Source organism: Patagioenas fasciata, chromosome 19, assembly GCF_037038585.1.
Source record: "Patagioenas fasciata isolate bPatFas1 chromosome 19, bPatFas1.hap1, whole genome shotgun sequence".
Classification (NCBI taxonomy): domain Eukaryota; kingdom Metazoa; phylum Chordata; class Aves; order Columbiformes; family Columbidae; genus Patagioenas; species Patagioenas fasciata.
Genome location: NC_092538.1, coordinates 3909755 through 3922873, shown reverse-complemented (window position 1 = coordinate 3922873; position 13119 = coordinate 3909755). Strand labels below are relative to the sequence as shown.

Here is a 13119-nt window from a genome sequence, read left to right as displayed (position 1 = left end):
TAAACGCTGGAGGCACAAATTGTATGTGTTATATTTCTCAGGAGCTGTGCTGCTGCGCTGTGGATGCGTGAAGGGTAAGATAAACCTGAGAGCTGCCCTCCCTGCGAATCGGCTCGGATCAGGTAGTTGTCAAAATAAATGCATTACTCAGCTTCTTGGAGGTGCTTACAGGGCTATTTCAGTGCACTCTCATTTACCCACAAACTGAAACTGCTCCATCTGTCAATAACTATTACTCATGTCCCTATTCTTAGTACCAGCCTATTGTGAGTGTAAACACGTTCACCTAAATTCTGGCTGCGGAAATATCGGTGAAATTCCCCAAAACTTCAGTCTGCTGAATCTTTAACTTCAACGTCCATTACAGTGATATATCAGAAAGCAACATAGGGCTGTACAAAACTAATAACAAGGAGCTAAAGTCGTCAACCAACATGTATTTCTGATAGTACCTTGAATTTAGTATTTAGGAGGAATTTAGGTTTTGTTTGTACTTCTGAGTGTTGGAAGGAAACCAGGACCAGTCAGTGGGTTGTGGTTCCGCAGTAGGTTCAAAAGTGACAGTGCAAAGTAACCATCCCATGGAGGAGGTGTTGCATTCACAAGCACAGCTCGTTGTCGCGATGGCATTAATATTTCACGGCTCTTTTATTCATGTTGTTTCTTAGGGGCCGGCTGAGCTGACAGGGACTTGTGCTCTGTTCCTGCATGTCAAGGGAATTGCTTTTTAACTCTGCTTTGTGACAACGCGCAGTTTCATGTGTGTGTTTTTCCCCAGGTGCATGATTTTGGTTTGCAGCATCTTTGTTATAGGCAGTGGTTCACTAAGGGAGGTTTGGCTCGTGATTTCTGGGGTTTGACTTGAGTGTTCAGAGACTAAAAATGACATTTCAGCCATAAACAGACCAGGTTTGTTCTAGAGTGATGTTCACATGCATGGCCCTCAGAGCCTATATTCATATTATCACCACCTTTAAAAAGTCAATTTAACTGTAATACTGCAGTTCCTTTCATTTTGCATTTGGTAGTCACTTGAAGCAAGGTTAGAAGCTGGAGGAGTATTTTGTTGTAAGTGCTGCACTGGAGAAATGCTTCTGGGGTTTGGGTGATGCACCATGACTGCCTGCCCTGCTGTGTCACGTACCTTCATCCAGAAAGGGTGAAAAGGGGACGCAGGGTCAGAACGGGACTGAGCCACTGCATGGTATTGGCCTCCCAGACCTGGACTGGTCCATACAGATGTGTGTAAGCACAGATGGTCGCATTTTGTGATGGGCAGAGTGGTGGCAAAGCCTCCTCCAGCCGGGATTTTGGAAGGAAGCAGTTGTGGTCAACAGCAGGATGACCATGAGCCAACAATGTGCCCTTGTGGCCAAGAAGGCCAATGGTACCTGGGATGTGTGAGGAAGCGTGTGAGCAGCAGGTCAGGGAGGTTGTTCCTCTCCCTCTACTCCGCCCTGGGGAGGCCACATCTGGAGTTCTGGGCTCCCCAGTTCAGGAAGGACAAGGAATTACCGGAGAGAATCCAGCAGAGGGGCACAGAGATGCTGAGGGGTCTGGAGCATCTTTGTGATGAGGAGACACCGAGAGAGCTGGGGCTGTTGAGCTGGAGAAGAGAAGCTGAGAGGGATCTGATCAATGGGATCAATAGCTCAGGGTGGGTGTCAGAGGATGGAGCAGACTCTGTTCAGTGGTGCCCAATGCCAGGGTGAGGGGCAACGGGCACAGACTGAAACACAGGAGGCTCCATGTGAACATGAGCAGAAACTTGTTTGCTGGGAGGTGCCAGAGCCTGGCCCAGGCTGCCCAGAGCGGGTGTGGAGTCTCCTTCTCTGAGACATTCAAACCCGCCTGGACCCACCTGTGTGATCTGCTCTGTGACCCTGCGTGAGCAGGGCTGGGCTGGGGATCTGCAGAGCTCCTGCAGCCCAACCAGCCTGGGGTTCTGTACTGGGATCATTCCACAGAAGAGAAGCTGAGAATGGAGCCCCTGGGAAGCACTCGCTGTGATGTGGGACCCCAGCGAATTAAATGGGAACACTGATTTTCCTGTTCTAGGGCACAACGTGCTGCCCAAGTCCCATTTTGGGCACCGAGGGCTCTTTAGCACCGTGGACCAGAGTGAGGGATCTGGTGGTTTGAATCCTGATCCTTCAGCTCCAACTCGGCACTTTAGCTGGGTTGTTGCTGTGTTGTGTCTGCAGCCAAGAGAAGGTTGTTTTCCACTGAAATTCGTTCGTTGTGATTTTTGCATTAGGTGGAGGGGAAGAACGTGACTGAAAGTCAGACGCTGTGCTGCCCTTGGGAAAAAATATATTCATGTTAAAAAAAGAAAAGTAAATAACATGTTCCTGTAAAGTGCCTGTTAGTTATATATATTACATCTAAAAGTAATTATCATTTAATTAGCAGTCTAGCAACAGTGGAAGGTGATGAAGTTACAGTTACCTTGCATTTATTACTGATAGCGAGGGAAGGGCTGTGTTCCGGATGAAGTGATTTGGGACTGAACCCACCGGGGCTGGGGGCTGTGGAAATTGGGATGTCAGAGACCCAGGGGTGGTACCAAAATGTCCCCGCTGCAGGTTTGCCATAATCCATATCTAATTTGTCCATAAGGAATTAGATGCTCCCGTTTGAAAGCCAGGGGGTTTAGGATTAGATGTCACATTAGATGAGCAAGTGCTGTCTGGGACATCCAAACTCTGCTCTCTATCCTATGTGTTTTTCTAAGGATGCGTTTTGTTACATGTCGGGGGTCAGAAGTGCCAAAAGATCTTGTGTTAGAGGAAATAAAGTACAAGAAATCTTCCCCTTTGTTGAGGTGAAATTCCAGTGTTTACCTGCTCTGGTGTCAGTGGGGTTTTTGAAGTGGTACAAATGCAACGCCTTAAATGTAAGACTAGCTAAAAGCATTGTCTACTTGTTAAATCTAGTACTGTATAAAAACATTGTCCTCTCGAGGAACTGGGAAACGGTTTAGAGGTGTGTCGAGGATTAAGATTGCGGGGTGACAATCAAACCCTGGCAGATGTATTGTTAATCTCCTCTTCCCCCCACTTCTTCCCTTTGCCCCTCCCTCTCCCCCCTTCCCACTCAGCACAGGCGATCGGGAGGGAAAGGAGGACAGAGAGAAGAGAGTTGGAAAAATTAAAGATGTTTTACTAATGCTACTGTTAAGAATAGAGAAAATAACACAAAATATACAAAACCAATCTGGAAAGTCTCAGCAACTGCAGAGCCGGCACCCAAAGTCCTGGACTGGACTCTGCAGCAGCCGGAGCTGGATTCAGTCTCTCACTGGCCTCAGTTCGCAGGGACGACTCGCAAGGTCCTCTCCTGATGTCAGCCATGAGGAAAAAGAAAAAGGGAAAAGGGACGAGATCCTCGTGATCTCCCACTTATATATGAAGTATTCAGGTGAATGGAATGTTATACACCGTTGGTCAGTTTTTTGGTCACCGGTTTCTCGTTGCCCATCTCGCGAGATGTCCATCCGTGCTTATCAATAAGTTCACATTCCATTGCTGTGTTTACCAAAACATGTGTCTGGTCCTCCAGGAAAATGCAGCTAAAATGAAGCTTTAGCTGAGAGGCAAATTCACTAAAAGAGAAGCTTGTTTTTTAACAAAACCAGGACAAGGTGCTGGCTGCCCAGCCGTGGTGTTAAATCCAGGTGTCTGGGAGGACTGGTGAAGCCGTCACCCGTTCTGCTTTGAACTGCCCAATGAGCTGGATTCCAGTTGCTACCAATTAGCAGAAATAAGGTTTTAAACTACTTGTGGGCAAACTTTGAAGCCAGTCACTGACGTTGCCCTGGGGAGCGAGTTCTGCGTCTCTGCCGTGCAGTAAATAGGTCTGATTTGCATAGACAAACACTACCCTTTTAATGAAAAGTTCACGTGAGATTGAAAACCCCTGAATAAGCTGTTCGGGAGGGTTGTTGCCATTTGCGTTGAAGAGGCGACTGACAGTCAATAGTAGGAAGAGACCATGACCTTCTGTTGATTAATCTGTAAAGGCACATGCTGTCCTCACCCACCCGCCTTAACAGGACATCCGGAAGAAGAGACTCTGATTTTCTCTCACCCTAAGCTTGAATTAAAATTGCAAACCGCTTTGTTTTGCTAGACTTTTACCTCATGTTGGTTAACGTGTTTTAACTAATGAGATGTAAGAAAACATCTATTTTCCTTGCGGAGACAAGGCTTTGTGGCTTAGCGCCTGGATTTGATTACAAGATGCGCCGCGGCTGGATAATTTCTGCGCGACTCAAATGTAACAGCAATTTCCAGATCTGTTTGGAGTGTAAGACCTTTAGGGGACCAGTCATGTAGGAATAGTACAACCAGGTTAACTAAATACTGCGCCGTTCTGACTCTTCATCCATGCTAATCTGTGCTCCCCGTTGTATTCTGTCTCTGTGCAATCGCTTTCCAGCCAGGGAAAGTATTTTTCTTGCTTTTTTTAATGCATTTTTCAGCAGTTTCCAATACGAGCCAATGCATATATGAAAATCATGCTCTGCTTTATCTCAGCCTCTAAATCTGTGTTGCATCTCTGATAGGACTGTCCCTAATAAATCGCCATGAGTGATCACGGTTATTTCCCGCAATTCTTTGTGAATAAACGGGACACCGTTAAGGGTCAAACCTCGTTTGCAAACGTGCAGTTGTGGGGAAGGAGCCTCTTTCCCCAGGCTCAATGAAGGGTGGGTTTTCCCGTGCGCCCGTCTCTGCGCTGCCTCCAGGAATAGCTCTGCAACTGCCATTAAATCAGCTGAAACGAAGAGCCATCCTTTAAGTATATCCCAAGGGACAATCCTGTAATTGCAACTCTTTCCTCAAAACCATTCCTGAACAGAGACTGAGTCACATTGGAAGGGTAATTATCAAATTTGCTTTCTCCAAGGTGACTCCTTCAAGTCTTGCACTCTGAGTTATGGTTTTTCAGACTCAGAGGCTGCGGTGCCGTTTGCTCCTCGTGCACGCACAGCGAGCGGGACCGGACACCTCGCGCTGTCACCAGCACCCGGGCAAATGATGGAGAGAAGCCCAAAACACCTTTGCGTGTGCGAATTCCCACAAGGCTCACTCCCACCCGTGTCTGGAAGGGTTTCTCAAGGTTGGTGTCGTTCACTGAGGTCCCAGCAAGGTGGCTGTGGGAGGCACTGGGGCAGTTGGCACCTGGGCCAAGAGTCTTTGCATCCAAGTGGCTGTGGAAATGGATTAAGCTCTGGTCCATGTAATGGAGACCTTTGGGGCTGGAGTTTTACTTCAGTGGACAAAATACATAGAGTTGGGGGCTATTACTACCTGCACACGAGCATTTTGGTGGCCTCAAACAGCACAGGTCTGCACGAAAACCTCTGCTGAAAGCGCCCAAGAAAACGGGACCGTGGAGGTGGGTGCTCATCCGGTGAGTTTTAGTGCTGGGACATTCTGGGGTTTACCAAACGACATAAGGAAGGAAAATGCTTTTAGGCAATGACTATGCCAGCAGTTTTTGTGCTGGAGGGGAAATGTTACGATTGAGTTACAGTCCTGAAGCTTGGATGTGTAGATGGAAATCTGCATGAGGCTCGGACGCTCTGTCTTAGCACCATGAGGGTATGTGCACAGTTTCATTGCTGCTGATGGCTTAAAGCAAGGCTAGAAATAGCAAATTGTGTGCACGATTTCTCACTTATAAGTTTATTAGCTACTAGTGCTTTTCATACTGTGGATGACTTAAACTGGGGGGGGTCTGGCACACATAACAGTATTGGTAGTTAATTCAGCAGCGCCAATGGGGAAATCACTAAAGTGATTTATAAAAGCTTATTCTCAAGAGCTTTTAGGTATTATACCCGTCTGACAGACGAGGAAACAGAGGTACAAAGAAGTTAAATGCTTTGCCCGAGGTCCCAGAGTGAGTCTCTTCTCGGCGTGGAAATCGGAGCAGGCATCCAACAGCAACAAAGTCAAATCCATCTCGAGCAAGGTCACAGGCATGGGTAGATATAATAGGTATTTTAAAAAATACATGGTTTTCACAGCTTCTGTGCCATTAATAGTTTAAGTCGTATTAATCTCCAGTAAATTCAGAAAAGGCATTCAATCTAGCATCTCTTTTATGTGGTATCTCTTATTTTTAATTTGTTTCGCAGGTTCTCTAGTACTTAGCAACAGCAGGAAAATAAACCAATTCGAAACAGACAATTAACCAAGGTCACTGGGGCAGGGAAGCGAGAATTATTCAAGAAACAACTATTGTTAGATGCCATCCTGGGGATGATATTAGGCAAGGTACACTGCTGTGGGCTAAAATGCCATTCCTTCCTAGAAATTCTATTACATTCTCGTGAAAGATATCCAGCTTTGATCTGCCCAGGCCATTACGCAGGCGGTGAAGGGGAGCTGAAAGCACCACGTCTGCATGGAGATGCCCCACTGGAGGAGGCAGCAGCGATATGTATTTCTCCTTTGGAGATGTGCTGCTTGTGTGACATTAGTTTTTGGGATTCTGCCATCAGCCCCTTGCCCTGGCACTGCTGTTAACCACCTCCCGCGGCCGCCCTGGCGCTCAAACACTCCTCCATTACTGCAGACTTCTTAAATTAATGAGCTGAAGTTTATTTTGAAAGCAAATAACTGCGCCACAGCATGCACCCGGGCCGTGTCTGCCTGGTGTGCTTGCTTGTGGGAGCAGCTGGGATGGGATGAAGGGGCGAGACGGGCATCATTGCAGTTGAGCTCCTGAAGGGGAGGATGGTGCTGCCTCATCAGCATCCTCATCCTCACTGGTGCCTCCTGGATGTGATCGAATCCTCTGTGAGGACAGGGACGTGAAGTGCGGTGGTGGGATCAGCCAGAATTGCCTTTAGGCCCCTGGTTTGCTCTGCCTGGCCCTGCCATTTGCCCTGCACAGAGAGTTGTCGTGCCGTGGTATCATCTCATTTTAGAGGAAAACGAGGTTGCTTCCAGCTTTGGGCTCTGCCTGAACCTCCCTGTCACAGCCACTCCGATGGCCCCAGTTCCCCGCAGGTCAGGCTCAGCAGGACAGTCCCCAAGGCTGCACGTGGCCACCAAGCCAAGCACAATTGAAAAAGGGGTTTGTTTTCCAAATGTTTAATTCATTTGGTTCCTTTCCTCTACCCTCAAAACCCAAGGGAGCAGAGGTTTTGCAGCGAGACTGACAGCAGGTTGCCCAGGACAGCGCAGGCCTGGGGTGGCACTTGGGGCCCTGTGCCATCCCAGATCTGTCCTGCTGTGGTCACACTGGGACCAGTCCCTGGGCTGCACTGGGCTGGACTGGCTGGGAAGGCACTTGGGACAAGAGGCTCCAGCCTGGAGGCCACTCGTGAGGCCAAACAGTCCCCAGGCCCCAAGGACACAGAATCACAGAATCCCAGAATGTGAGGGGTTGAAGGGCCCTGGAAAGCTCATCCAGTGCAATCCCCCCATGGAGCAGGAACACCCAGCTGAGGTTCCACAGGAAGGTGTCCAGGCGGGTTTGAATGTCTGCAGAGAAGGAGACTCCACAACCTCCCTGGGCAGCCTGGGCCAGGCTCTGCCACCCTCACCAGGAAGAACTTTCTTCTCAAATTTAAGTGGAACCTTTTGTGTTCCAGTTTGTACCCACTGCCCCTTGTCCTGTCACTGGTTGTCACCCAGAAGAGCCTGGCTCCATCCTCCTGACACTCCCCCTTTCCATATTGATCCCCATGAATGAGTCCCCCCTCAGTCTCCTCTTCTCCAGCTCCAGAGCCCCAGCTCCCTCAGCCTTTCCTCACACGGGAGATGCTCCACTCACGGTTATTGCCAGCAGAGCAAAGGGCTTTGCACAGTCTCTGGAGGCCTCTCTTGGAGCTCTGACCAGAGGGGACAATCCTTAATACCACGTAATTGTGTTTAATTTCTCTTGCTATAAACCTGTGTTTATCCCGGTCTTTGTTTATTCTGCATTATGCTCACTGTGCCACAAGTGCAGAAGCGCGGAGGTGATGACACTGACAGTTGTTTCTGTTTGCAAACGGCGTCTTTAATTTCATCTCTGACCAAGAGAAAGTCAAGTGTTTTATGACAAAATGCCACCTAAAAATAAATAAAGATCATATAATCATTTTGCTTGGAAGAGAGCCTTAGGATCATTGAGTCCAACCATAAACTAAATCGAGCACTAAACCTAAGAAATTATGTTCTCCCTTACCTTGGCATAGTCAGGGAAACCATTGATAGGAGACTACTTAAATCCACAGGTTTAATTTGACGCAATTTGATAATTTTCAATGTATTATGAGTTTGGTAAATTCAGACCATAAAGCTCAGAGTCTCGCAGCATTCCCTGCTGAGACGCCGGCTCCCACCAGTGACCCCCAGCTGTAACACAGGCGGGCAGCAAAAGTGGGAAATTGTGCGTGTTTTGGACAAGTCTGAAAGCTCAAAATGGAAACTAAGACATTTGAGTTTGGTATGTTAAGTTAGGAATGACAAATTTGGGAGAGGGACAAATAACACCTTTCTGGGCAGGTAAAGGACCATCCCGGGTGTTGCTAAATGTGCTGTGTCTCCTAAAGTGGTGGGAACGTGATGGTGAAGGTAGAGCAATGCTGTGATTGAAGTTTATTAAAAACAACAGCACTTCAGTGGAAACTGGACAGCCCAGCAGTTCTTAAAGTTTATTCTCAGCCTTTCGCTGCTCAGCGGCATGACTGCTAATTATTTTTTTAATATCTTTTTTCTACATATTTTATAACTTGAGCTTTAGTGTAAAATTGGAAGCAAAATCCAATTGGGTAAGAAAATTAATTTCCTTGAATTGAAAAAGCAATCTACTTGAGACTTTTTAATCATTAGATGGTAACTGTGCACTAAAGAAAGGAAGACCATTAAAGTAACTTAATAGACTGGGATAAACGTTTTTCCCTGTATCTTCTTCATCTTTACTTATAGATTCATGCTGAGGATATTTCATAAAAGCTGCTCTTCTCAACCTTTCGTCACTTATTATATAGAGGAGCCAACTGAAATAATAGTAAGGAACTAAGGCTGTGCATTTCTGGATACAAAACCAATAGCTCCGCTAAACATTTCGTTCATCCTTTTCTGCCAAATTCTGCCATTTTCTCATTAAAGAAAGAATAGCTATTGGGACAAATAAAAGTGCATTTAGCTGAGCTGAACTGCGTGATTTTTAAAAACAAACTATGTTAATGCTTTTAATTAAGGGATACAGGAACAAGAGGTTTTATCAGCTCTTTGTCTGTAGGCTGTTATTTCATTTTGGATGGACGATCTATTATTGTAAACGTCCACCTTTCTGAAGGATTTACTACAAAATCAAATGGTGTTTTTATTTAAATGGTTGAGCACCCCTTGGTTCCTCATTTGTTTAATATGGAGCCATTGTTACAAAGAAGAAAGCAGCACTTAGTTTGTATTGCCCGAGGGACATCGGACCTTGTGCTGCTTTTCAGGCTTCGCAGTGCTGTGTGTGGAAAACAGGAACATTGGATCGTTACAACATCCCAATCAGGCTGTTTCCAAGGGCGTTTTGGAGGGGATTGTTGACTCTGCGGTCTAGAAAGTCACGTTGCAAAATAATAACGAAAACAGCTTTCTTGGGGTACAGCTACTGTGTGCGGCTTCCAGTTCAGAAACTCTTGTTTGTCTGGTGGGGAGTTCCCAGTCACCCAAACTATTGGGCCAGAAATGCAGTTCTGGTTGTCTGAAACTCTCACCTGGCTTTTTTTTCTGGCTTCAACTGATCTCTTGAGTGCCTTTAACAGAACCAGCAGGTTCTGAGTGAAGTCGGAAGTTCCCGTATTCCCCCACACCTATTCCCAGTGGAGCAGATGAACTGGTTCGTTCAAGCTCCACATAAAACCACAACAACTTACCCTGCTATTTAATTCCAGGAGGTAATCTGGGTTAATGGAGCTATTAGATTTGGCATCTGTAATGTGGTTATCATTTCAGAAAGAATTGTTTCTGCTAATGGCAGTTAACTTGCTACAAATAAAGCAAGAGAATTGAAATCTTAAGTACTAGAGTGGCAGCAAAGCATGAAACATTATAGTGCTTATTGGAAGGAAGGCCGAGCTGGCTGTCGGGGAAGAAATCTATTGAAAAAACCCACTGATGGATTCAATTTGTAACTAATTTAATACGGCAGCACTGTTCAGCTCTTCTACCAGTCTATTTGAAGTACTAAAATGTCTATAAATAATAATACTTAGGTGGCGAGAACTCATCATCGAGGAGCTTGGGGTTTCACAAGGGTTCGTTTGGCCGCTGTTGGTGGAGCTGAGCCCGGGGTGTCTCAGGGACCCCAGATGTTCCTCTGGCTGATACGAGCATTTCGTGTGGTGTGGATGGAGAGGTTGAGCGTGGGCCTGACCCTTGCTGTCTGTACATCATGTCTGGGTGTATTCGAGGGTGTTTTCCTCCTCTGTGAGCCGTGACTGGTTAGTTCAGCCTTGAACACGCTCCACAGCGCAGACAATGAAATGTGCTTTGAGCCAGGACTTTGCAGCTGATGCTAAAATCACAGAACCCCAGGCTGGTTGGGCTGCAGGACCTCTGCAGATCCCCAGCCCAGCCCTGCTCACGCAGGGTCACAGAGCAGATCACACAGGTGGGTCCAGGCGGGTTTGAATGGCTCAGAGAAGGAGACTCCACACCCGCTCTGGGCAGCCTGGGCCAGGCTCTGGCACCTCCCAGCAAACAAGTTTCTGCTCATGTTCACATGGAGCCTCCTGTGTTTCAGTCTGTGCCCGTTGCCCCTCACCCTGGCGTTGGGCACCACTGAACAGAGCCTGGTCCATCCTCTGACACCCACCCTGAGCTATTGATCCCATTGATCAGATCCCTCTCAGCTTCTCTTCTCCAGCTCAACAGCCCCAGCTCTCTCAGTGTCTCCTCATCACAAAGATGCTCCAGACCCCTCAGCATCTCTGTGTCCCTCTGCTGGATTCTCTCCGGTAATTCCTTGTCCTTCCTGCACTGGGGACCCCAAACTGGACGCAAATACATGATCCCGTTGCCCCATTTCTACCTCAAGGCCGGTTTCCCTCTGGAGAATTTCCACCTCTAACCAGTGTGACGAGATCTCCAGATTCAGAGGCTGCTGCTGGTGTTGCACCCTGCAAGGCTTCCCCGGTGTCCTCTAGGCCAGGTGAGGAGCTGCGTTGTCTCCTCTGTGCTGATCCCTCTAAGCAGATCCTTGTTTGTTTGTCTTTTTCTTTACAGCATGGCTTCAAATCAAAGCAAGTTAAAGGGAAGACCAGTTTTTATATTTCTATTTTAGTGCAGAAAATATCCCAGGGGGTAAACTTTCCACATACCATAACCGCAACAGATTCGTGTATCCCCAAGCAGCAAGAACATAATAATATGTTTTTTTTCCAGTGCCATGCTCTGTGGCAAAGTGTAATTTTATAGAGAGGGGTCACGAGTGTTTAATCACTCAAAAAATACCCCCAACCGTGATCTCGGGTTGTGTGAACCAGAGCAGCGTGCTCGCATCAGATGGAGATCTGGTCCAGCTGGGGAAGGAGGGAGGGGCGGTGCGTGTGCCCATGGCAGCCGGGGTCGTTAGCAAACCCAGCCGTCTATTACATCCTTGGAATTGCCCGGTTATTATAAATTTACCCTTGACACTAAGTTTCCGCTCAGTTTTTCTGCTATTCTATTGATGTCAGTGTTGTTAATACCGCTCTCATTTTTCTCGGTTATTTTCCTGAGCGGACACTGCTGGTGGCCCTGCGGAGGTGCAGCTGAGCTGCTCTTAGCTCCAGGGCACAGGATGAACGTGACTTAATCTCTGACCCAGAGCCCTGTCGATGTTGGTGGAACTGGGCCAATGTTTCTGCAAGCGGTGGTCTTGAGTTTTTGCAGAATTTGCTTTTCCAAGTGTGAGGTTTACCTCGTTGTTGGTAGTTGATAACGACTCCTTTGTCATCATCCCAATCTGAAACCTCGTTTCACAAGGCACCATAAAAACTGCTGTCCGTCTTGAAGTCTCCTCTGTTACATGCTAGGGGAAAAGAAGAGAAAGGAAATGCCATTATTATATTTCCTTCACAAATGGGGAATTGAAACCCCAAGAATTTGTGCCCATAGATGCACCAAGCCAAGACCTGAAGGCTTTGAAGTAATTTAATCCCAGCTGAACTCTTTCTCCAGTCCACACAGTGAAATGAATTTACATTTTGGACGATGTCATTGCAGTGGTCAAAGTGTTCAAAGACACAGAACTCGCTCATTGCTGCAAAGTCTCTGAGGTAACTTTGCAGCAGTGAGCCCTCAGTCCATTAAACATTGGGAAGTGTCAACAATTGCACATTTCTGTTGGTTTTCTTTTGTCCAGGACGCCGGCGATGATCGGTTGCTCGTTCGTTGTGCACAGAAAGTTCTTCGGAGAAATTGGGCTTCTCGATCCCGGGATGGACGTGTACGGAGGAGAGAACATAGAGCTCGGCATCAAGGTTTGTGACACATTTGTGGGAAAAATTGCACCTGAACAGTATTTAGGGAACCCAAAGCAACACTTTCAACAAGTTGGCATGAACAGTTATTAGAATGCTTCAGGGGAACTGAGCACTGGTGTGTTTTGTAGCATTTTAATTGAACTTTAAGGGGGAAAATGACTTGTTTTTAGGGGTGAGTGCATTTTTTGGTTCCTTGGTTGCTTATTGGTCTGACCTGATGCAAAAAGCTGAGTTGAAATGGCTTGTCAACACGTCCAGGCCCTGGGCATGTTGTTACACCATTACTCTAAGTTATAGGTATCTTAAATATGAGAAAAAATATAGCGCCATTTTAGTGATGTGAACAGGCCTAAGGAATTCGGTGGGACTTTTGAATTTGCTTTTTAAGGTGAAACATGAATAGTTGTATTTTTAGAGCATCCGCACAGACATTTGTCGTTACAGAATCCACCGTGACAACATCGCTTGATTACTATGTACAGTATTAGATGTGGCTTAGTGATTCAAGTGTTTACATACAGTGAAGTGATTCATAAGCAATGAATTCAATGTTCAGACGCAACTCGGGACGGCGAAGTCCATGGAGATTCTTACAGGCACATTTTAGAGCGCAGCACTTGTACGTTAACAAAGTGATAGGGAGAGGC

The 13119-nt window shown here is 46.8% G+C and overlaps 1 protein-coding gene across 6 annotated transcripts in view; it reads left to right on the top strand.

Moving 5' to 3' along the window:
- The window catches only part of GALNT17 (polypeptide N-acetylgalactosaminyltransferase 17), a 272817-nt gene that overhangs the window by 185052 nt on the left and 74646 nt on the right, over nucleotides 1-13119 (top strand). For all 6 annotated transcript variants that reach the window (XM_071816838.1, XM_071816835.1, XM_071816834.1 and 3 more), the window contains one exon: nucleotides 12352-12469. In XM_071816838.1, the coding sequence (XP_071672939.1) occupies nucleotides 12352-12469 (118 nt within the window). The remainder of the gene's footprint in view (nucleotides 1-12351; nucleotides 12470-13119) is intronic.